Source organism: Medicago truncatula, chromosome 3 (assembly GCF_003473485.1).
Source record: "Medicago truncatula cultivar Jemalong A17 chromosome 3, MtrunA17r5.0-ANR, whole genome shotgun sequence".
Lineage (NCBI taxonomy): Eukaryota > Viridiplantae > Streptophyta > Magnoliopsida > Fabales > Fabaceae > Medicago > Medicago truncatula.
In genome coordinates, this window is record NC_053044.1 from 23,892,874 (window position 1) to 23,915,365 (window position 22,492).

Here is a 22,492-nt window from a genome sequence, read left to right on the forward strand (position 1 = left end):
AAGCTAGAAGCAGATGGAGGATAGTTGATGGTGAGGATATCTCAGTTTGGTATAACAAGTGGATCGGAAATGATGTTACACTTATCCCGCATGCTAATGGAGATTTTCCTCTAGTTGATCTAAGAATCTTAGATTGCATGCTACATAACCGCAAGGAATGGAATCTACCTTTCCTACAGTCAATTTTCGATCACCACGTAACATATAGTGAACACACCGCTCTAGCCATTAGTGATGGAAGATCGACTCATCTGTAAAAAAGAAAATCATGGTGAATACTCTATTTGTAGTGCATACCGTTTTTGTGTGCAAGAATTACTTGATACTGTTGGAACAAAATGTGTTTCACAATGAACCTTATTAAGTTTTGATGATAACAAGGTATTAAAAATTGTCAATTGGTTATTACTAATAATTGTTCAAGTGTACAGGACCAAAGGCTACTCAAGTTATTTCAATAGGTCTTGGAAGAACAATGGAAAGAAAAAGAAATTCTGAGCATCTGAAGAAAACTGCTCCTGAAGCTGAAGTGCTCCTGAAGAGATGACGTCATCAGAAGCAGAAGGTCATCAGAAGCAAAAGTTTTCATCAGAAGCAATATCTTCACCAGAAGCTACGTTTGATCCTTTAATCAAACTGAAGATTCAAAGTAGCTGATTCTCAATTCAGTCTTATCAAAGAAGAACGAAGAATTGAAAGGGAGGTATCAACGGATATATGGATAGCACTGAGCACTTGTCTCTCATTAATAGAGTTGACAAAGTACAAGTGTACAACCACTACCTCCACTACTCTGTTTTCTGTCTACGCTACAAGACAAAACAACAGCCATGCCTGCAGAATTTGTACACTCAAGATGGGAATGAATTTGAAGCTTATTCTTCAAAGGACTACACCCAAATCAAGCAAAGGATCACTGGTGGATAATCAAAGGATTTCAAACGACTCTTTAGACGTGCTGATTATCTCAACGTCTCTTTCACGCCTCTATATAAAGGAGTGAAGACTTGAAGATTATAGAGATATACATAAGTTCAAAAGCGCCAAAACTCTGTCAATTTGATTCTACAAAGCACACTGAATTTCTGCACTGAGTTGATACATCTTAGAAATTCAAAGTCTAGAGTCTTTTCTGCATTGTATTGTGAACACCACTGATTGTATATCAAGTGTTCAATTCAAACTCAATTCTCTGTATTTTTGTTTGATTAGAAGTCTCTTGCCTGCGTGCTTGAGCATTAGAAGTCTCTTACTTAGTGCTTGAGCATTGGAAGACTCTTGCGTGTGTGCTTGAGCATTTTTTGTGAAGTCTCATACTTAGAAAGTATTGAGCAGTTGTAATCTTGTGATTATAGTGAAATCTCCTTGGAAGTGCAAGGGGGACTGGACTACTTCCGTGTTGTGGAAGGAACCAGGATAACTGCTTGTGTCTTTGTCTTTCTTTTCTCTGCTCTGTTCTTTTCCGCTGCAATCTGACTCTGATCATTTCATCAGAAGCAATCAAACTGCTTCTGAAGTTTTATCAGAAGAAGTATTTTTTAAGAGAAAAAGAAAACACAATTCAACCCCCCCCCCCCTTCTTGTGTTTTTCACCTTCAATTGGTATCAGAGCCTGCTCTGTTATCACAGCACTTAACCGTGTTACAGTTCAAGATCTATTAGAAAAACATGTCTGGAGATGAGGAATCAGTTACTACAAAATACACAAGTGTCAAACATGACTATGATACTGCTGACAAGAAAACAGACTCTGGAAAAGCTCCAAAGTTTAATGGAGATCCAGAAGAGTTTTCATGGTGGAAAACTAATATGTACAGCTTTATCATGGGATTGGATGAAGAGCTATGGGATATACTGGAAGATGGAGTTGATGATCTGGATTTGGATGAAGAAGGAGCTGCTATAGACAGAAGAATACATACTCCTGCTCAGAAGAAGCTTTATAAGAAACACCACAAGATAAGAGGAATCATTGTGGCTTCTATACCTCGCACCGAATACATGAAAATGAGTGACAAATCTACTGCGAAGGCTATGTTTGCTTCTCTATGTGCAAACTTTGAAGGCAGCAAGAAAGTAAAAGAGGCTAAAGCTTTGATGCTAGTTCATCAGTATGAACTTTTCAGAATGAAGGATGATGAGAGTATAGAAGAAATGTACTCAAGATTTCAAACTTTAGTTTCTGGATTGCAAATACTGAAGAAAAGCTATGTTGCTTCTGATCATGTTAGTAAGATTTTGAGAAGCTTACCTTCAAGATGGAGACCCAAAGTAACTGCTATTGAGGAAGCTAAGGATCTAAATACTTTAAGTGTTGAAGATCTTGTTAGTTCACTCAAAGTGCATGAAATGAGTTTAAATGAGCATGAAACCTCTAAGAAGAGTAAATCCATTGCTTTACCATCTAAAGGAAAGACCTCAAAATCTTCCAAAGCCTACAAAGCCAGTGAATCTGAAGAAGAATCACCTGATGGAGATTCTGATGAAGATCAATCTGTAAAGATGGCTATGCTGTCCAACAAGCTTGAGTATCTGGCAAGGAAGCAGAAGAAATTTTTGAGCAAGAGAGGTAGCTACAAGAACTCCAAGAAAGAAGATCAGAAGGGATGCTTCAATTGTAAGAAGCCTGGTCATTTCATTGTTGATTGCCCTGATCTTCAGAAGGAGAAGTTTAAAGGCAAATCCATGAAATCAAGCTTCAACTCCAGTAAATTCAGAAAGCAAATCAAAAAGAGCTTGATGGCGACCTGGGAAGATTTGGATAGTGAATCTGGTTCTGATAAAGAAGAAGCTGATGATGATGCTAAGGCAGCCGTGGGGTTAGTGGCAACAGTATCATCAGAAGCAGTATCAGAAGCTGAATCAGATTCAGAAGATGAAAATGAGGTATATTCCAAAATCCCTAGACAAGAACTTGTTGATTCTCTAAAAGAACTTTTATCACTGTTTGAACACAGAACCAATGAGTTGACAGATTTAAAAGAAAAATATGTTGATTTGATGAAACAACAAAAGTCAACTCTATTGGAACTGAAAGCTTCTAAAGAAGAACTCAAAGGGTTTAACCTCATATCAACAACATATGAAGATAGACTCAAGAGTCTTTGTCAGAAGCTACAAGAAAAATGTGATAAAGGTTCAGGCAATAAACATGAGATTGCCTTGGATGATTTTATTATGGCTGGAATAGACAGAAGCAAAGTTGCTTCTATGATCTACAGCACATACAAGAACAAAGGCAAAGGGATTGGATATTCTGAGGAGAAATCCAAAGAATACAGTCTCAAGAGCTACTGTGATTGTATCAAGGATGGATTGAAATCCACCTTTGTGCCTGAAGGTACAAATGCTGTAACTGCTGATCAGTCAAAATCTGAAGCTTCTGGTTCACAGGCTAAGATCACATCAAAGCCAGAAAACCTTAAGATCAAGGTAATGACAAAATCTGATCCTAAGAGTCAAAAGATTACAATTCTGAAAAGATCAGAAACTGTTCATCAGAATCTGATTAAACCAGAATCTAAAATCCCAAAACAAAAGGATCAGAAGAACAAAGCAGCTACTGCTTCTGAGAAAACAATACCAAAAGGTGTCAAACCTAAAGTATTGAATGATCAGAAGACACTCAGCATTCACCCTAAGGTACAAGGGAGGAAAAGTAAAACCTCCAAAACTAACCCAAAAGGACCCATGAAGATATGGGTACCTAAATCTGAATTGTCCAAAAATGCAGGTGTGCTTAAGGGCAAGAGAGAAACAAAGGTCATGGTACCTAGACAGCGGATGTTCAAGGCACATGACTGGAGAGAAAGCTTTGTTCCTTACCCTTACAATGAAAGATGGAGGAGAAGTGAAGTTTGGTGGCAACCAAACTGGAAAGATCATTGGTACAGGTACTATTGGTAATTCCTCCATCTCAATTAATAATGTGTGGCTAGTAGATGGTCTGAAGCATAACCTATTGAGCATTAGTCAATTTTGTGACAATGGGTATGATGTAACGTTCAGTAAGACCAACTGCACACTAGTCAACAAGGATGACAAATCCATTACATTCAAGGGAAAGAGAGTTGAGAATGTCTATAAAATAAATTTCTCTGATCTGGCTGATCAGAAGGTAGTTTGCCTTCTGTCAATGAATGATAAAAAATGGGTATGGCATAAAAGGTTGGGACATGCTAATTGGAGATTAATTTCTAAAATTAGCAAGTTACAACTGGTCAAAGGATTGCCTAACATTGATTATCATTCAGATGCACTTTGTGGTGCATGTCAGAAAGGGAAAATTGTGAAAAGTTCTTTCAAATCTAAAGACATTGTATCAACCTCCAGACCCTTAGAATTACTCCATATTGATCTTTTTGGTCCAGTTAACACTGCATCTTTATATGGAAGTAAATATGGATTAGTCATTGTTGATGATTACAGCAGATGGACTTGGGTAAAATTCATTAAAAGTAAAGACTATGCATGTGAAGTGTTTAGCAGCTTCTGCACTCAAATACAATCTGAAAAAGAATTGAAAATTTTGAAAGTCAGAAGTGATCATGGTGGAGAATTTGAAAATGAGCCATTTGAACTTTTTTGTGAAAAACATGGAATTCTCCATGAGTTTTCTTCTCCTAGAACTCCACAACAAAATGGGGTTGTAGAAAGAAAGAACAGAACCTTACAAGAAATGGCCAGAACCATGATCCATGAAAACAACTTAGCTAAACATTTTTGGGCAGAAGCAGTCAATACTTCATGTTATATTCAAAATAGGATCTATATCAGACCTATGTTGGAGAAAACAGCATATGAACTCTTTAAAGGAAGAAGACCCAATATCTCTTACTTTCATCAGTTTGGATGTACTTGTTACATCTTAAACACTAAAGACTATCTGAAGAAATTTGATGCCAAGGCTCAAAGAGGAATCTTTTTAGGTTACTCTGAAAGGTCAAAGGCATACAGAGTGTATAATTCAGAAACACAATGTGTTGAAGAATCTATGCATGTAAAATTTGATGATAGAGAGCCTGAAAGTAAAACTTCAGAGCAAAGTGAAAGTAATGCAGGTACAACTGATTCTGAAGATGCATCAGAATCTGATCAACCTTCTGATTCTGAAAAGTATACAGAAGTTGAATCTAGTCCAGAAGCTGAAATCACTCCAGAAGCTGAGTCTAATTCAGAAGCAGAACCTAGCCCAAAAGTACAGAATGAAAGTGCTTCTGAGGACTTTCAAGATAACACTCAGCAGGTTATTCAACCTAAATTCAAGCACAAATCTTCACATCATGAGGAGCTAATCATTGGAAGCAAAGATAGTCCTAGAAGAACAAGATCACATTTTAGACAAGAAGAGTCATTAATAGGACTGCTTTCAATAATTGAGCCTAAAACTGTTGAAGAAGCTCTCTCAGATGATGGATGGATATTAGCTATGCAAGAAGAGCTAAATCAATTCCAAAGGAATGATGTGTGGGATCTGGTACCCAAACCTTTTCAGAAGAACATTATTGGAACAAAATGGGTATTCAGAAACAAGCTGAATGAACAAGGAGAAGTAACCAGAAACAAAGCCAGACTTGTTGCTCAAGGCTACAGTCAACAAGAAGGCATTGATTACACTGAAACATTTGCTCCAGTTGCAAGATTGGAAGCAATCAGGTTACTTCTATCCTACGCAATTAATCATGGCATAATATTATATCAAATGGATGTCAAAAGTGCCTTTCTTAATGGTGTCATTGAAGAAGAAGTGTATGTTAAACAACCTCCTGGGTTTGAGGATCTTAAACATCCTAACCATGTTTATAAACTTAAGAAATCACTATATGGCTTGAAACAAGCTCCCAGAGCTTGGTATGATAGACTAAGTAATTTCTTAATTAAAAATGATTTTGAAAGAGGACAAGTTGACACAACACTCTTCAGAAGGACTCTTAAGAAAGATATTTTGATTGTGCAAATATATGTTGATGATATAATATTTGGTTCTACTAATGCATCTCTTTGCAAAGAATTTTCTAAGTTAATGCAGGATGAATTTGAAATGAGTATGATGGGAGAACTGAAATTCTTTCTTGGAATTCAAATCAACCAAAGTAAAGAAGGAGTATATGTTCATCAAACAAAATATACAAAGGAGCTTCTGAAGAAGTTTAAGCTAGAAGATTGTAAAGTGATGAACACTCCAATGCATCCAACCTGCACCTTAAGCAAAGAAGATACTGGAACAGTAGTAGACCAGAAGCTATACAGAGGTATGATTGGTTCTCTGTTATACCTCACTGCATCTAGACCTGATATTTTATTCAGTGTATGCTTGTGTGCAAGATTTCAATCAGATCCTAGAGAATCTCATTTAACTGCAGTTAAGAGAATCTTCAGGTATCTGAAAGGAACAACTAATCTTGGACTCCTGTATAGGAAATCCCTAGATTATAAGCTGATTGGATTCTGTGATGCTGATTATGCTGGTGATAGGATTGAAAGAAAATCAACCAGTGGAAATTGTCAATTCCTGGGAGAGAATCTGATATCCTGGGCAAGCAAAAAACAAGCAACTATTGCTATGTCTACAGCAGAAGCAGAATACATTTCAGCTGCAAATTGTTGCACACAACTACTTTGGATGAAACATCAGTTGGAAGACTATCAGATTAATGCTAACAGTATTCCCATTTACTGTGATAATACTGCTGCTATTTGTTTGTCAAAGAATCCAATTCTACATTCAAGAGCCAAGCATATTGAAATCAAACACCATTTTATCAGAGACTATGTTCAAAAAGGGATTTTAGATATACAATTCATTGATACTGAACATCAATGGGCTGATATATTTACAAAACCTTTATCTGTTGAAAGATTTGATTTTATTAAGAAAAATTTGAACATGCATTTTGTGTCTGATTGAAAAATTGCTTGCCTCTGAATAAGAAGTTTGGTTCTGAAGTTTATTCTTAAGCATTTTGGTTCATCAGAAGCTCTTAACTGAGGTTCTGAGGAAAATGTGCTTCTGAAGATGACGTCAGCACTAAAACTTCAGAAGTGTTATTCTTTGCTTCTGAATAGCTTGGTTAGTGGGAACGTTGGTAGTTACTTTATGTAACAGCTGTCCCATTACCCAAAAGGTAGTTTTCTGAAGAGTCTCTGACGTGGTCTATTTGTATTGGAGTATAACAAAAAGGGCAATGATGTTTTATTCGCTTTTTAACATACTTACACGCGCCCCCAATTTGTCATTAATGCTGTGTTTGTTTGTCCCTTCTGAATTGCAAACGTTTTATTAAAAACACTAAGTCAATTCACACACTACTCACTTCACAACAAACACTTTCTATTTTCTTCTCAACCCTCTGCGAAAGTAAGCGCATTCACTCATCCTCTCAAAACACCTTAGAACCCTAAAACTACTTCAAATCAATGGCATCTTCAAGTTCTGCTGGTGGTTCTTCATCAAATATGGATATAAATACTCCAGCATATGAAATCAAAGGAAGAACTATGTCTATTGAGGAATGGGAGTTAATCATTCAAGCGGAAAATCCAGTGGATTTCGCTTCTCTAACTCACCATGGGTGCGACTTGGTAAGATTCTACAAGAAGCAGAAGATGATGGGTTACTTCAGTCTTCTCAATGGTCCAACTTATGAAGTTCTGGTCAGACAATTCTGGGTAAGGGCTTCAGTCTTTGACATTGAAGCTGCTAGACAGGAAGAAGCTCAACTGATTCTGGTTGATCCTACTCTAAAGGGAAAAACCAGAGAAGAAATGGGTCTACTCTCCTTCACCGGCACAGAGATTAGATCAAATGTCATGGGTATTCCTGTAACCATAAATGAGCAGATTATTGCTCAAGCCATGGGAAGGGATACTTCTGGCAAATACTTTGGAGAAGAAATTCCTAATCCAAGAACCAGCTCTTGGAAGGAAATTGTGAATGAGACCATCTATGGGTCTAAGGTTGCTCAACCTTACAGCACTTTGAGCATTGAGAAGAAAATGCTGCTGAAGATACAGAATGAAAACATCTTTCCCAAAGGTGGAGGAAGTGATCAACCCTCTCTTGGTCACAAAGTCTTTCTGCATCACACCATCACTCAGGAAACAACGATGAATGTTCCAAAGTACATGTTCAAATACATGATCAAGGAACTAAAGAAGAGTCAAATGGAAAACAGAAAGTTTGTTCCTTATGGAAGACTACTCTCTGTAATCTTTCAAGAAGGAGGACTTCTAAGTGCCTTGAAGGATGTGGGCATCTATGATAACCAGAAGCTGGGAGCAGTAACTGGGAAGATAATCAATGCATCAACTCTTGTAAAGATGAAACTCATTCCAGCAAATGCTCACAAGAAACTAGATTTTGATATGCGTGAATCAGATGCAATATCTGATCTAGTCACTCATCACATCCCCATCTGCAAGAAGGATCCCCTGGATGTGCAGAGAGCCTACATCTTGGACTTCTACAAAACCTACAACAAGAAGATCAGCTTGAAAGATGTCCCTGAGGAAATGTATGGTGGTGATCTGCCTGTGGCCAAAGGCAGAAAATCTAAGAAGAAGCAGATCACCAAGGAAGAATACCTTGCTGAAGATGCTACTGAGGAGGGTGCTCAGAAGCATAAGAAAGCCAAGAAGGAAAAATCTGCTATGTCCACCATTCTTGAGGAAGTGGAGGATTTGGATGATGTCCCTCTTATCTCAAAAAGGACAAGGAATGCTCAAGAAACAGCAGAACAGCCTGCTTCTGAACAAACAGGCTCTGAGCAAGCTGCTTCTGAAGAGCCTCTAAGTCCCAAGAAGAAAAGAGAAGCTGCTCTTAAGACCATCAAAAGGAAGAGATCTTCAAGGAATCTGAAGACAGTTGAAGGACGAAGGGCAGAAATGTTGGAAGAACTGGAAGAAAACTGGGATGAAGACTCAAGCCCCAAGAAGGCAAAGAGGACTATAACTTCAGAGCCTATAGTCATGCCCAATTTTGAAATGACTGAAGAATTAAAGCAGTATGCTAAGGAGTACTCTGCATCCAAGATAGCAGAGAAGAAAAGGTTGAAGGAAGTGTTCGAGAAAGAAAGGGATGAGCGTCTCAAGGCTGCAGGGTATGTGCCTACTCCTGACATTGCTGCTTTAGCGTCTGAGTTAGAAACTGTTCAGTATGGAGCAACTCTGCTTTCTCAAGCCTTGAAGAATAAGCAAGCTTCAGGAGCAACTTCATCAGAACCAGTCTCAAAAGCTCCAGAAGCAGTTCATCCAGAAGCTCAATCTTCAGGTAATTCATCCAAACCTGACATCTATACTCAGATTCCATCTCTACCCTCTTCACCCTCTTCATCATCCACAGAATCAGATGACCAACCCCGTAGCCAACACATAGACAAACTTCTAAAAACCAAACCTACCAAACTAACAGAATATGGAACACTTGACTATGAGAGCACTCAAATAGAATTTTCCAAAAATAGGATTAAACTGTGTGAGAAATTCAATTTGCCTACTACTCATCCACTATATCCAGATATTCCAGAACCTGTTAGTGTACAACAACCTGAACCCAACCAAGAACCTAACCAAACTCCACAAAGAGCCTCTGAAGTAGTTTCAGAAGCAACTACTTCAGAAATCCCCCAACAACAAGAATCCTCAACCATTCACAATTTAGAAAAACACTTAGGTGGGGAAATGCAACCTACACCTACAAAGGCCTCTAAGACAGTCCCTGGAAAGACTGTGTTAGAAAACCAACAAACTGTTCCTGAGCAAACTGTTCCTGAACAAGATGCTTCTGAACAAGTTGCTCCTGACCTACAAACAACTTCTGACCAAACAACAGAACCAGAACAACAACCAGAACCACCAATAATAGATTTAGCCTCTGACCAACCTTCCACATCTCATACAACTCAATCTGAACCTTCAACCATCCCTGACTATATCCTTGAATCTGAGTATATTGATGAACAGTTAATCAAGCTTAGTGATGAGATTCAGACACTGATTCTTCGCAGAACAGTTCATGTACCTCCTATTCACTATCTTGATCAATGGATGGATCTGAAAAAGAGTTTTGATGACCTGCTGGATAAGCTAAGTTCTAAGTGTGTCTCATCTCACTCTGCCATGCTGCAAAAGATGTTGGATGATATGCATGAAGCAGCTAGAGTGAAAGAGCTGAATTACGTGCCTCTGCTGGACATCACTCCTTTCTATACAGAAGAAGAGTACATCACAAGGGCATCAAGAATTCATGCTGGGTATAAAAGAAGAATGAGGGAAAAGGATGAGCTACTCAAGAAGAAGGATGAGCAAATCAAGTATCTATTGGAACAGATGTACAAGCAAACCCAACCTTAGTTGCACATTTTTTTTTGCTTGTTTTAATTTTTGTTCTAAGTACTTTAGTTGCACTGCATTTGTATCTCAACTTTTCTATATATATATATATTATCATTGTTTCTGGATCTTGTGCTTTTTCACCTTCAATATGTTTTACAAGCTTTAACTCTGATGATATTTACTGTTTTTAATGCTGCTTGCTCTGAAATACTATTTTTTAAAAGGTTATATGTTTATTCTTTTGTTTTGTTTTGCTCTGATACTCTTTCTTTTGTTTCTATTCTTTTTGTTGATGACAAAAGGGGGAGTAAATGTATAGTATTTTTAAGGCACTGAGCCCCACTACAACCACTTCTAAATTTCTTTTAAATACTTCTGATTTAATTTTTATGAGTATTTTATTGAAATTTAATTAATAAGAATAGAACTTAGGGGGAGCTTACAAACCTCACCTTAAAGATCTATTAGACTCAGGGGGAGCTTACAAACCTCTATCCCAGTGGTCAACTTATTAATTAGATCAACAACAATTGAACATTTTAAATACTATTGTTTGTCATCATCAAAAAGGGGGAGATTGTTGGAACAAAATGTGTTTCACAATGAACCTTATTAAGTTTTGATGATAACAAGGTATTAAAAATTGTCAATTGGTTATTACTAATAATTGTTCAAGTGTACAGGACCAAAGGCTACTCAAGTTATTTCAATAGGTCTTGGAAGAACAATGGAAAGAAAAAGAAATTCTGAGCATCTGAAGAAAACTGCTCCTGAAGCTGAAGTGCTCCTGAAGAGATGACGTCATCAGAAGCAGAAGGTCATCAGAAGCAAAAGTTTTCATCAGAAGCAATATCTTCACCAGAAGCTACGTTTGATCCTTTAATCAAACTGAAGATTCAAAGTAGCTGATTCTCAATTCAGTCTTATCAAAGAAGAACGAAGAATTGAAAGGGAGGTATCAACGGATATATGGATAGCACTGAGCACTTGTCTCTCATTAATAGAGTTGACAAAGTACAAGTGTACAACCACTACCTCCACTACTCTGTTTTCTGTCTACGCTACAAGACAAAACAACAGCCATGCCTGCAGAATTTGTACACTCAAGATGGGAATGAATTTGAAGCTTATTCTTCAAAGGACTACACCCAAATCAGGCAAAGGATCACTGGTGGATAATCAAAGGATTTCAAACGACTCTTTAGACGTGCTGATTATCTCAACGTCCCTTTCACGCCTCTATATAAAGAAGTGAAGACTTGAAGATTATAGAGATATACATAAGTTCAAAAGCGCCAAAACTCTGTCAATTTGATTCTACAAAGCACACTGAATTTCTGCACTGATTTGATACATCTTAGAAATTCAAAGTCTAGAGTCTTTTCTGCATTGTATTGTGAACACCACTGATTGTATATCAAGTGTTCAATTCAAACTCAATTCTCTGTATTTTTGTTTGATTAGAAGTCTCTTGCCTGCGTGCTTGAGCATTAGAAGTCTCTTGCTTAGTGCTTGAGCATTGGAAGACTCTTGCGTGTGTGCTTGAGCATTTTTGTGAAGTCTCATACTTAGAAAGTATTGAGCAGTTGTAATCTTGTGATTATAGTGAAATCTCCTTGGAAGTGCAAGGGGGACTGGACTACTTCCGTGTTGTGGAAGGAACCAGGATAACTGCTTGTGTCTTTGTCTTTCTTTTCTCTGCTCTGTTCTTTTCCGCTGCAATCTGACTCTGATCATTTCATCAGAAGCAATCAAACTGCTTCTGAAGTTTTATCAGAAGAAGTATTTTTTAAGAGAAAAAGAAAACACAATTCAACCCCCCCTTCTTGTGTTTTTCACCTTCAGATACATCCCATTTCAAGGTACAAGGCTCTTGGAATCTAATTTGGAAGCTCAAGATTCCCCCAAAGGTAAAAAAAATTATGTGGCGAATCTGTAGAAATTGCTTACCAACTCGTGTACATCTAAAAGATAAAGGATTTACATGTCCTATGGATTGTACACTGTGTACAGTGGGCAATGAGGATACACTTCATTTATTTTTTCAATGTCCAAGTAGCTTAAATGTTTGGAGTATGCTTCCTTTCTTTTCTTCTATTTCTATTTTGCTACAACAAGATATGGATAACAAGAATATTATTTTCAAAGCATTACAAGATTTATCTAAGGAAGATGCGACTTTATTTTGCTGTGTGTTATGGAGTATATGGAAATAAAGAAACAATAAAGTGTGGAATGAGGTAATTGATATTCAAGTTTATGTTGTGGAGAGAGCAAAAACTATGCTTCATGATTGGCAAGATGCACGTAGGTTTCGTAATACATTTTGTGCACAGTCGCAACAAGAAGGAAATGTGAAATGGATCAAACCAGCTGAAGGAAGATTTAAGTGCAATATTGATGTTTCTTTCTTACAACTTTCTAATAGAGTGGGAATAGCAGTTTGTATAAGGGATGTTACATTCACTTTTGTTTCGGCAAAAACTGAATCGTTTACTCCAGTATGTGAGGTACATGTTGGTCAAGCTCTTGGATTGTTATCAACTTTGGAATGGATTCATCAATTACACTTGGGACCAATCAATTTTGAGCTTGTTGCCAAAACAGTGGTGGATAGTTTTTCATTTGCGCGTCAGGAAGTTACAAAATTTGGGATGATTATCCATAATTGCAAAACTATCTTTGAACAATATTATTATTATGTCAACTCTAGTGTTGAGTTTGTGAGGAGACAAGCAAATGAGACAGCCCATAGATTAGCTAAGGAGACCACATCTTCAGCTAGTTTCCAAATTTTGATAGAAATACCAGATTGTATTGAACACATTTTAAATATCGAAATGATATAAGCTTCTTTCCTTAAAAATAAATAAATTATGAACATACCATAAATTATTTTCATAAATTCTCCCAAGTAACAAGTGCTTATGCCAATAGATAAACTCAAATAAGTCAAGCCAAACAAACTTAAGGCCACTTGTATTGGCTTATTTTTGAGCTTATGCAAAACAGCTTACGCAAATAAATAAGTTTTTTTTTTTTTTTTTTTTATGTATTGTCCACAAGCTTTAAATGTAGTTTATCAAAAAACAACTTATGAAGATACAATTTTCATTAGTGAGAACTTGTGAATTATCATAAAAACTTATTTATTTGGATAAGCAATTTTTCATAAGCTAAAAAATAAGTCAATCCAAACAGGCTTACAGGTTCATTGATACCATATAGAAAGTGATAGAGGAATAATGTCTTCATTCAAAATTAATTGTAGCTGCACCTGAGATATACAAGAGATAGTACAATAGAAAGGATGACTGAATCCTGTTATTTATAATGTGAATTATAAGTTACAACAGCTCATAGCTAATTACATCCACATTTTCACTAACAAATAACTAAGCCAGTAATTTTGATAACAATTATGTGTCATTTCAGGTTTACAGTTGAGACTCAGGCAAGGGTCCTTGCTTGCAAGGTCACCCAAAAGTACTTGTACATTCACATCCTACCTTTGTTGATGTTTAGATTTGTAACATCAAAATGCATCAAAACTAAGATATTATTTGGAAAGAACTAGGTTACTCAGCAGGGCAATAAGCACTGCAAATGCATAACGCGTCAAGCTGTTTTTGTGGTCATATTCGTCGAACAAATGTAAATCAATGAATTACAATTTTGAGAAACTTGATCACACACATAAATTATATCAAAATTCTTGAGGAATAAATAAAACATCATGCACGGCTTTTCGAATCAGAATGAGGCAAAATCAGGAATGTTGTGTCAGTAAGGTCCTCACGTAACTGTGATGATTGATGAAAGTTCAAGTTGGAGGCTGCCAGGTTCCAGGTTTAAAAGATGCACCTGATCCAGTTGGCTCTGAAGTCCTGAAAGCAAAATTTTACCAACAGATTACAATTAATAAAGTAATGATATGAACTATATGAGAGTTAGAACTTGAGAAATATCTCTGATAAAGTCATTTAATATTTTCGAAATGCTTGTATTTTTCCTCCAGGTTTATGAACGAGCGTATATTCTGTTCAATCGGTGTACAGTTTTTTTTAAATTATTAATTTTTTATAAAAAATAATTATAACTTTTAAGAGTATTCATCTGTTTGTTACATATTTTAATAAAAATGTGAATCTGATAGAAATAAAAAAACTGAACTGTTTCAATGAGAAGTTTCTTAAAAATCCCTCCCTAGATTATCACAAAAATTATTGAATACCAAAATCATTTTTTTAGTAGTATGTAACAAACTGGCAAAATATAAACACTTGGACATACTCAAGCTCATCTTCTGCATTATCTTTGCTGTCTTGAGATTTCCTGCAGAAAGATGAAATGGTTACCATACGTTGAATTGTTACTCCTGAAGTATTTTATAAGGGAATGAAAAAACATGATTCCACAGAAAATAAAAGACACCAACAACAACTAAAGTTCAAAGATTGTCTAAAATAGAGCGAAGAAACATATATGGATTTCAAAACAACAACACTGAGGATTACAGTCCTTCAACAAAAGAAAGAATGTCATTTCCACAGCACACAATCACAAGTATTAAAATCAATATAGTCACTGGATTTATTCTTAGTAATGATTCTACTTAGGGATTTAAAGCAAAATATTGTCACAGGAACACAGAAGATTGCCTAACAAATTCATGAAAATATTTAAACAAAAGGATTGGAAGAAAAAAATAAATAAATGAAAATCCATTAAATTAAGGAAAAGAAGACATAAGAAAGGAATAAAAGTTATGTTAGCCACAAACTACAAAGTAAGTGCCACTAAGAGCTTTTGTGTGCGTGTCTGTGTTAGGAGTGGGGGTGTCCATAAGAACATGCATCAAACTATCAATTTCAAAAGACCAACCTCAAGTCATCCCTTGTGCCAGGTGATTCTTCAACCTCGTTACCTATATTAGAAAAAGTAAATGTGTCAAACACTATATTCAAATTTAAAACAACTAAAAATCAAAATAAATCTCCAGTATATGTTTTATTCAGGTTTATCTAAATAATTTAACTTTAAAAAAAGGAAACAAAAATAAAGAAAGAACTCGTTATTTCTGTCAAAAAGTTAACAACAATAAGATGACTACCTTCGGAAGAAACCGGAAACTGCTGCATAAAACTTTTCAAGTCTGGACCACCAACGTTTCCTGCATGGAAATATAAATTAGTTATAACTGCTAAGAGTAAGTATTAGTAAAGAAAAATATTGCAATAATAACAATCAAAACTTAAGCATCTTACCTTTGTTGACGACACGTCTGACTCTACTTCCTTCTTTGGCTTTCCTTTCCTCTTCTTCTTTCTTGAGAACTTTGTGAAAGAAAAAACAGTTTGTGTTAAGATCTCTGTATAGAATTAAACTTGGCCAAAAATAATTTTATTTATGATAATGAGAACCATCTCATGCAACGGTGACAAAAAATATACACGAAGAATCTAACTAAATCAGAGTGAAGTATTCAAAAAAATTGATAGATAAGGTGAAAGTATAAGTGACACATACGAGCAACATTTTGCTTGACTTGCTCACGTCTTGCGTCCAATTCCATTTGTTCCTGAAACGAATAAAAAAGCAATTCAAGCAAGACTATAATAATTTCAATTAGCTGGAAACATTCATATTCTAAAGCTTAGTTTAACAGTTTACTACCCCATTACAAAATCGAGCAACCAATTCATGAATAAGTTTTGCATCACAAAAGCTTAAGACTAGTCCTTTTTTTTTAGTAATCATCCTTTTAAAGGGATACCAAATTAACAACTAACGTGACAAAGTTCATCACATAATATCGATTCCTATGATTAAAGGCCATGAAATTTTCTTCCAATTCACTAAACACCTACCTAATGTCTCCAACCATGCTACCCTTAAAATCACATCCACGCCTTCAAAGTCCAACACGTGTGCATTTATAGCGACATCAATTCCCACCTAATTGTATCATCAAACAGGAACACTATTTTTTTTTATCAACTGACGACCGTCACCAAGACTGAAGTGATATATGGAGTGATGAAATTGCAACTCACTCGACAGTAAATCAATACTAGCATACAGATTCTTTCAAGTCTCCCTACTAATCTTATTGTTTTCATATCTGAAAGAATATAGCTTGAAATTCCAAACATCCCCAAAGCATTGCATTTTAAAGCTTCTTTCCCATTGCCCCCCTTTGTTAAGCAAGAAGGAGCTGAAAGATAAATTAAAGCTGGCGGTGCAACTTTTATGAGGTCATAGTCAATCCATGGGCGAATTCGTCAACTTGAAAAACATTATTAAATAGTTGATACAAAGAGGACATTTGGGATTCTATACAAAGAGACAGAGGGGAGACAAAGACATTCCCAAGCATTAGTCATAATTCACCTCGTATGGACCGAGGAAAGTTATCAAGGCAAAGAGAATAGAGAGTGCTTGAGATCCCCTGAGAAAAGGAAAATCTAGTCAGACTGACATAGTGCCACGGATATTTGATACCTCTAGGCTCTAATAGGTTTTAATGTTAGAACTGTTGTAAAAGGATTTGCTGGGGTGGAATATTTATTAATGCTCGCAATAATCTACTTCTAAAGAAATCTTTAGAACTCTTTATGGCGAAATGTATAATTTGTTAAAGATAAATTAAGGTGAAGTTAATTTCAGAATGAACGGTAATTGGTTCTATCCAAATATATTATCTTAGAAACAATTTGATAAGCAATGACCATAATTGCAATCAACTTCCCTATATTTTTAGCCGAATTCCGGATTACTAGGGTGGTCCCTTTCCCTTAGGAACCAGAGTGTTGAGACAAAAAATAATATATATATTTCTTTGAAGAGATTGCATTGCACCGAATATGAGGATATTACAAGAACAGAATGGTTAAGAGTGTTGCACAGTCTTATTTGCAAAAGAATTACGATAACCTACTGCATTCCTTGTTTCCTTAGTCTGCAAGAATATGTTATGAGTCGACCATTGCCCTCTAAGTAATATTAAGAGAAACACGAATTCATACACGCACAACACTTTAATAAAAAAAATTGCATATAACGTCATCCAGTCTTGCTATGACCAGTGTTATCAATCGCAGATTTCAGAAAATAGCGGTTTGTTCAAACTCCGCTACTCAGTAGTGACTAGTGATATATCTGAACTAACTATTTTCTGTTTAGCAGAGTTTGAACAAACCACTGTTTTCTGAACAAACTCCGCAACACAGTTGTCCCTATCTTAGCCAAAATTTTGTCCTTATTGAATAAATCGTTAAATAGTGAAAAATGTTGTCCCTATGCTATGCTATAACCACTATTTGATAACATTTTGCTCTAAATAGTGTATCGCCGAACAATAGCGATTTGTTCAAAGTCTCCTATCTTATGGCAATATAACGTCGTTATAACCACTATTTAACAACACTGGCTATGACGAAAATATTAAGAAACATCAACAACTTTAGATAACTTCGCAGAACTAGAAAATGAATATGCATATATAAATGCATTTCAATTTACCTCTGGAGTTGGAGCCCTTTTACGCTGCCCATTCAACCAACATATCCATTCAACTAAAATAATTGAACACCAACAATCCATCAATAATACGAAATAGGATAAATAATCATTGACTATTTTTTGAATAAATTCAACCTATATCTTAATTGGATCATCCCAGAATCACATGTATTAATAGATGTGGACAAAAAACCAATAACTTTAGCAGTTGAACGATAGCTGCCATAAAATACATACCTGGAATGGATGTAGGATCATGCTCTCCCTTAAACACCACCCATCTCTTTTCTTTCACTAGTAAACCAAAAACAAGCAAGCACAATCAGACAGATTCTTTGTAAAGTGAGCTACAATGCTACAAAAATAAATAAACAGCAAAATAAGTAAGAACCATGGTTTTAAAATGTTTACATTCATACTAAAATGCACCAAATGATATCATGAGTGAATCAATCTAGCAGCAGCAAATAGCTGCCAAAAAAATATTTTTCTCGTTTTTTCTAAATTTAGGTTAATCTCACCCTTCTTAAAAGGTTAAACTCCACAGGGTTGGCCAAATGGAGCATGACATCTACATCTTACAAATCACAAGTACAAACCCCCACTATCTCCTTCGAGTGAGGTGAATAAAATTTCTATGCAACTTCTCTTTGATCACTAAAGATTGGACTAGGAAACCCAGGTTTAAATAAAGGTCCTGACCGCAATATGAGTCACGACATAACAGTTTTTCATCATGTGAAACCACAATGTGGTCGCGGTTGAGGCTGCATTTAACCTTGATTCTCCAAAATATCAGCAGTCCTGATGTGACTGCAACGGTTACTACTTACTATGACCTTACCATAAGAATTTCACTACCAACCCCTTTTTCAAAGTATGACTGTAGAATATAAGAACCATCAACCACAAAAAACCTTGCCTTTCCCACCAGTCTCCAAGCTCAGCATTTGTAAAACAAATTAGGAACATCAGGCATACCAAATGAAGCACATATTCATACATGGACACCGGACACAACACTGACACGTAGAAACTGATAATAATTTGAGAAAATGACATAATTCAGTGTAATCATATGTGTCGGTGTCAGACACACGCCAAACCCGAGGAGTATTTGTGCTTCGTAGGTGTCTAATTGGTTGCTTAGTATGTAAAGTATTTACAATTACAATGAGCTGATGATAGCAATGGAAAAACACCCTTTTGGTTTTGGCATACACAAAAAATTCATACAAATCATAAACCACAATAAAACCCATAAATCCAATGAACACGAACATATTAAAGGGTATAGAAAAGATGAAAAACAACTTACTTATGCCATCAATTTGTTCATTTCTGGTGAAATATTTATTCCCAGTTTTATCCACACCAGCCATAGTTCGATTGGTGAACAACCCAGTAATCTTCCCAAGTACCCTCCGCATTTTTATTTATTTATTGGGGTAAAGAAATTCAATTTTGATACAGTGACAGCATCATGGTTGTAACAAACAATACAACGTTAGAGATTAGAACACACAACAACTTTGGAATATAACGTTGATTCTGGAGCATCTATGTGTGTGAGAGAGAAACAGGGAAAACACAAAATCTGAGTTTTGTTTCTTTGTTATGTTGGTTTTTCTCTCATGGTTAATTAGTTAAAAGAAGTAAATAAATTAGTTTTTTACTCTAAAAAAATATTATTTCAAATTGAAATTGATATTATTGCTTTTCAATTTTTTATTTAGTTATCCTTCAAAAAAAATAAAATTATTTAGTTAATCAATCAATTCATTTTAAAAAAAGTTATAGTTGACATCTGTGTCTAAATATAAGCCTGAAAAATCAGCATAAAAAGTGTCAGAAAATCAACTGAAAGAGTATTAAATTACATCAAAATAATCAGAGTTACAAAACAAAAAGTGGCCAAGTGCCAAGACCCCTATTACATATAGATGCCTAAACAAGGTAATGGATTTGACCACCAAAAATGATAAGAGAAAACAAGGTTAGGACGATTCGTTTTCAGCCACCAGTAAGATTGAAGGTTAATTTTGTCGAGTAATTGATCAAGAGTGACATTCTTTTGGTTAAATACCCAAGCGTTTATTTCGATTCAAATCACCCACACAAGAAAGTCATATAAAGTTAAAAGTTGAGCGAATACTTTTGGATAACCTGTCTAGAGGTTATGAGATCAAATTCAACGTGAAAGTCTCTGAAAAAGGAATTTTGTTGCCCATATAGTCTCATCTGACTTGAAATATTAGTATCTATAATTGTGTGCAGTATATCACTCGTTTCTTCTTATGCTTTGATTGGTGTATGTGTGTTTTGTCAAGGGTTTCTAGATGCGTAGAGTACAATCAAGGGTATAGAAAAAGGCTTGGATAATGTTTGCTTTGTGACAAGTAAGGAAAAGTGTGATTAAGAGAAACTCATTAAACAAGGTGAAATTCATTCAAGCGAATAGGAGAAGAATGCTAAAACGTTAGATTTATAGTTATCAAATAACATTTTTATTTTTGTTGTAATACCTTCAGGAGATAACTTTCGAAGAATATTTTTTACAAGAGTAAATAAGGGACTCAGAAAAGCACAACTTACAAAGACTTTGTTTGATGAATGAAGGTTGTTATTTCTATTTTGGTATAAGACATAATGCTACGACAAATACAATTAACGAACCAAAGTCAACTGTAGAGAAGTGAACGGTAGTTAACTGCCGTTGAAATTAAATAGATAATTTCGGAGTGCCTAAGAGCAATTAGAAAGCCCAATCTGAAAAGCCCAGCACTTCCTTCTTCTTCTTCCAAACAGTTTCCTCTTGCAATATCAACCGTCCATCACCAACTCTGAAACCCAAACCCAAAACTTTCTTCAAACCCCATCTCAGAACAACCCCAATGTTTTCCACCACTATCACAAATGGAAGAATCCCCTCAAAACCCCACTTTCCACAACACTTCCAAATCCGTTGCGGAATACGCGAAATCCGCGACCGAATCAACAGCGTCAAAACAACTCAAAAAATCACCGAAGCTATGAAACTCGTCGCCGCCGCCAGAGTCCGTCGCGCACAAGAAGCCGTTATCAACTCCCGCCCCTTCTCCGAAGCCTTCGCCGAAACTCTCCATTCGATCAACCAATCCCTCCAAAACGACGACGTTGTCGTCCCTTTAACCGCCGTCCGCCCCGTTAAAACCGTCGCACTCATCGTCATCACCGGTGACCGTGGCTTATGTGGCGGATTCAACAACTCCGTCGCTAAAAAAGCCGAAGCCCGTGTCATGGAATTGAAGAATCTTGGTATCAATTGTGTTGTTATTAGTGTTGGAAAAAAGGGTAGTTCTTATTTTAACCGTAGTGGTTTTGTTGAGGTTGATAGGTTTATAGACAATGTCGGTTTTCCTACGACAAAAGATGCACAAATTATTGCTGATGATGTTTTTTCGCTGTTTGTCACTGAGGAAGTTGATAAAGTTGAACTTGTTTATACAAAGTTTGTTTCTTTAGTTAGGTTTAATCCAGTGATTCAAACGTTGTTGCCTTTATCGAAAAAAGGCGAAGTTTTTGATGTGAATGGGAATAGTGTTGATGTTTTGGAAGATGAGTTTTTTAGGTTAACTTCAAAAGATGGAAAATTGGCTTTGAAGAGAGATGTGAAAAAGAAGAAAATGAAAGATGGGTTTGTTCCGGTTATGGAATTCGAGCAAGATCCTGCTCAGATTCTTGATGCAATGATGCCACTTTATTTGAATAGTCAAGTTTTGAAGGCATTGCAAGAATCATTGGCTAGTGAACTTGCTGCAAGAATGGGTGCTATGTCGAATGCTACGGATAATGCTGTTGAGTTGACGAAGGAGCTTTCAGTTGCTTATAATAGGGAAAGACAAGCTAAAATTACTGGTGAGATTTTGGAGATTGTTGCCGGAGCTGAAGCATTAAGACCAATTGATTGATTCATTTGATTTTTCAGCATTGCATTGTTGAGAAATGCTGAAATTTTGATTGTTTTTGTTGTTAATATGCACAACATATGGGATTATATAGTTTCCTAACTTCACTTATAGGTTATGTATGAAAATTTGATGAAGAAATACAGAATGTAGGTGGGGGATTTTGACCCCTAATTCATATAGTTGTTGTGATTCAAGGAAAGAGAGTTACTTTGCTTAAATTTATCTTGTTATCAATGATTTGTGCATTTGTTGTTAAATCATGTTTGCTTTTGTAATTGAAATAAGTGTTGTTGTTGTTGGAGTTAAACTTCGGTTTGAAGAAAACTTTCAGCTTGTTTTTGTTGTTCAGCTGCCCTTGCAAAGAAAAAACTGTTTATAGATTGATGGAATAGGATGAATTGGGAATTGCTTTGCTTTGTTGTATCTTATCATCAATGGCTGTGCATTTGTTAGTTGCATCATGCTTGGTTTTGTAATTGAAATAAATGCTAGTTGGTAGAGTTTAACTTTGGTTTGAAGAAAACTTTCAGGAGGTTAGCAAAATCTTGGTCTGTCATCTGATTTCAGGATGTTTTTGTTCAATTTCCCTTATTAAAAAAAGTATACTTTGTTTGGATTGATGGAATAGGATGAAATGAAGTTGTATGAAGTAATTTTCCAGTGTTGGAATTTTAAGAAAATGAGTG

General features: G+C 35.9%; 2 protein-coding genes across 2 annotated transcripts; one reads left to right on the plus strand and one right to left on the minus strand.

The window, feature by feature from the left end:
• Window positions 1-13,626: 13,626 nt before the first annotated feature.
• LOC11430875 (NADH dehydrogenase [ubiquinone] 1 alpha subcomplex assembly factor 2) lies at window positions 13,627-19,474 on the minus strand. The gene is made up of 9 exons (XM_003600065.4): window positions 19,175-19,474; window positions 18,094-18,150; window positions 17,857-17,909; window positions 15,862-15,913; window positions 15,600-15,668; window positions 15,446-15,505; window positions 15,217-15,259; window positions 14,626-14,667; window positions 13,627-14,219 (listed from the first exon to the last, which is right to left on the minus strand). The coding sequence occupies exons 1-9, from the start codon at window positions 19,284-19,286 to the stop codon at window positions 14,156-14,158; spliced, it is 552 nt and encodes a 183-aa protein (XP_003600113.1). The 5' UTR covers window positions 19,287-19,474; the 3' UTR covers window positions 13,627-14,155.
• A 1,139-nt stretch (window positions 19,475-20,613) lies between these two features.
• Window positions 20,614-22,011, plus strand: LOC11428261 (ATP synthase gamma chain 2, chloroplastic). Its single transcript, XM_003600066.4, has one exon. The coding sequence runs from the start codon at window positions 20,751-20,753 to the stop codon at window positions 21,804-21,806; it is 1,056 nt and encodes a 351-aa protein (XP_003600114.1). The 5' UTR covers window positions 20,614-20,750; the 3' UTR covers window positions 21,807-22,011.
• The last annotated feature ends 481 nt before the right edge of the window (window positions 22,012-22,492 follow it).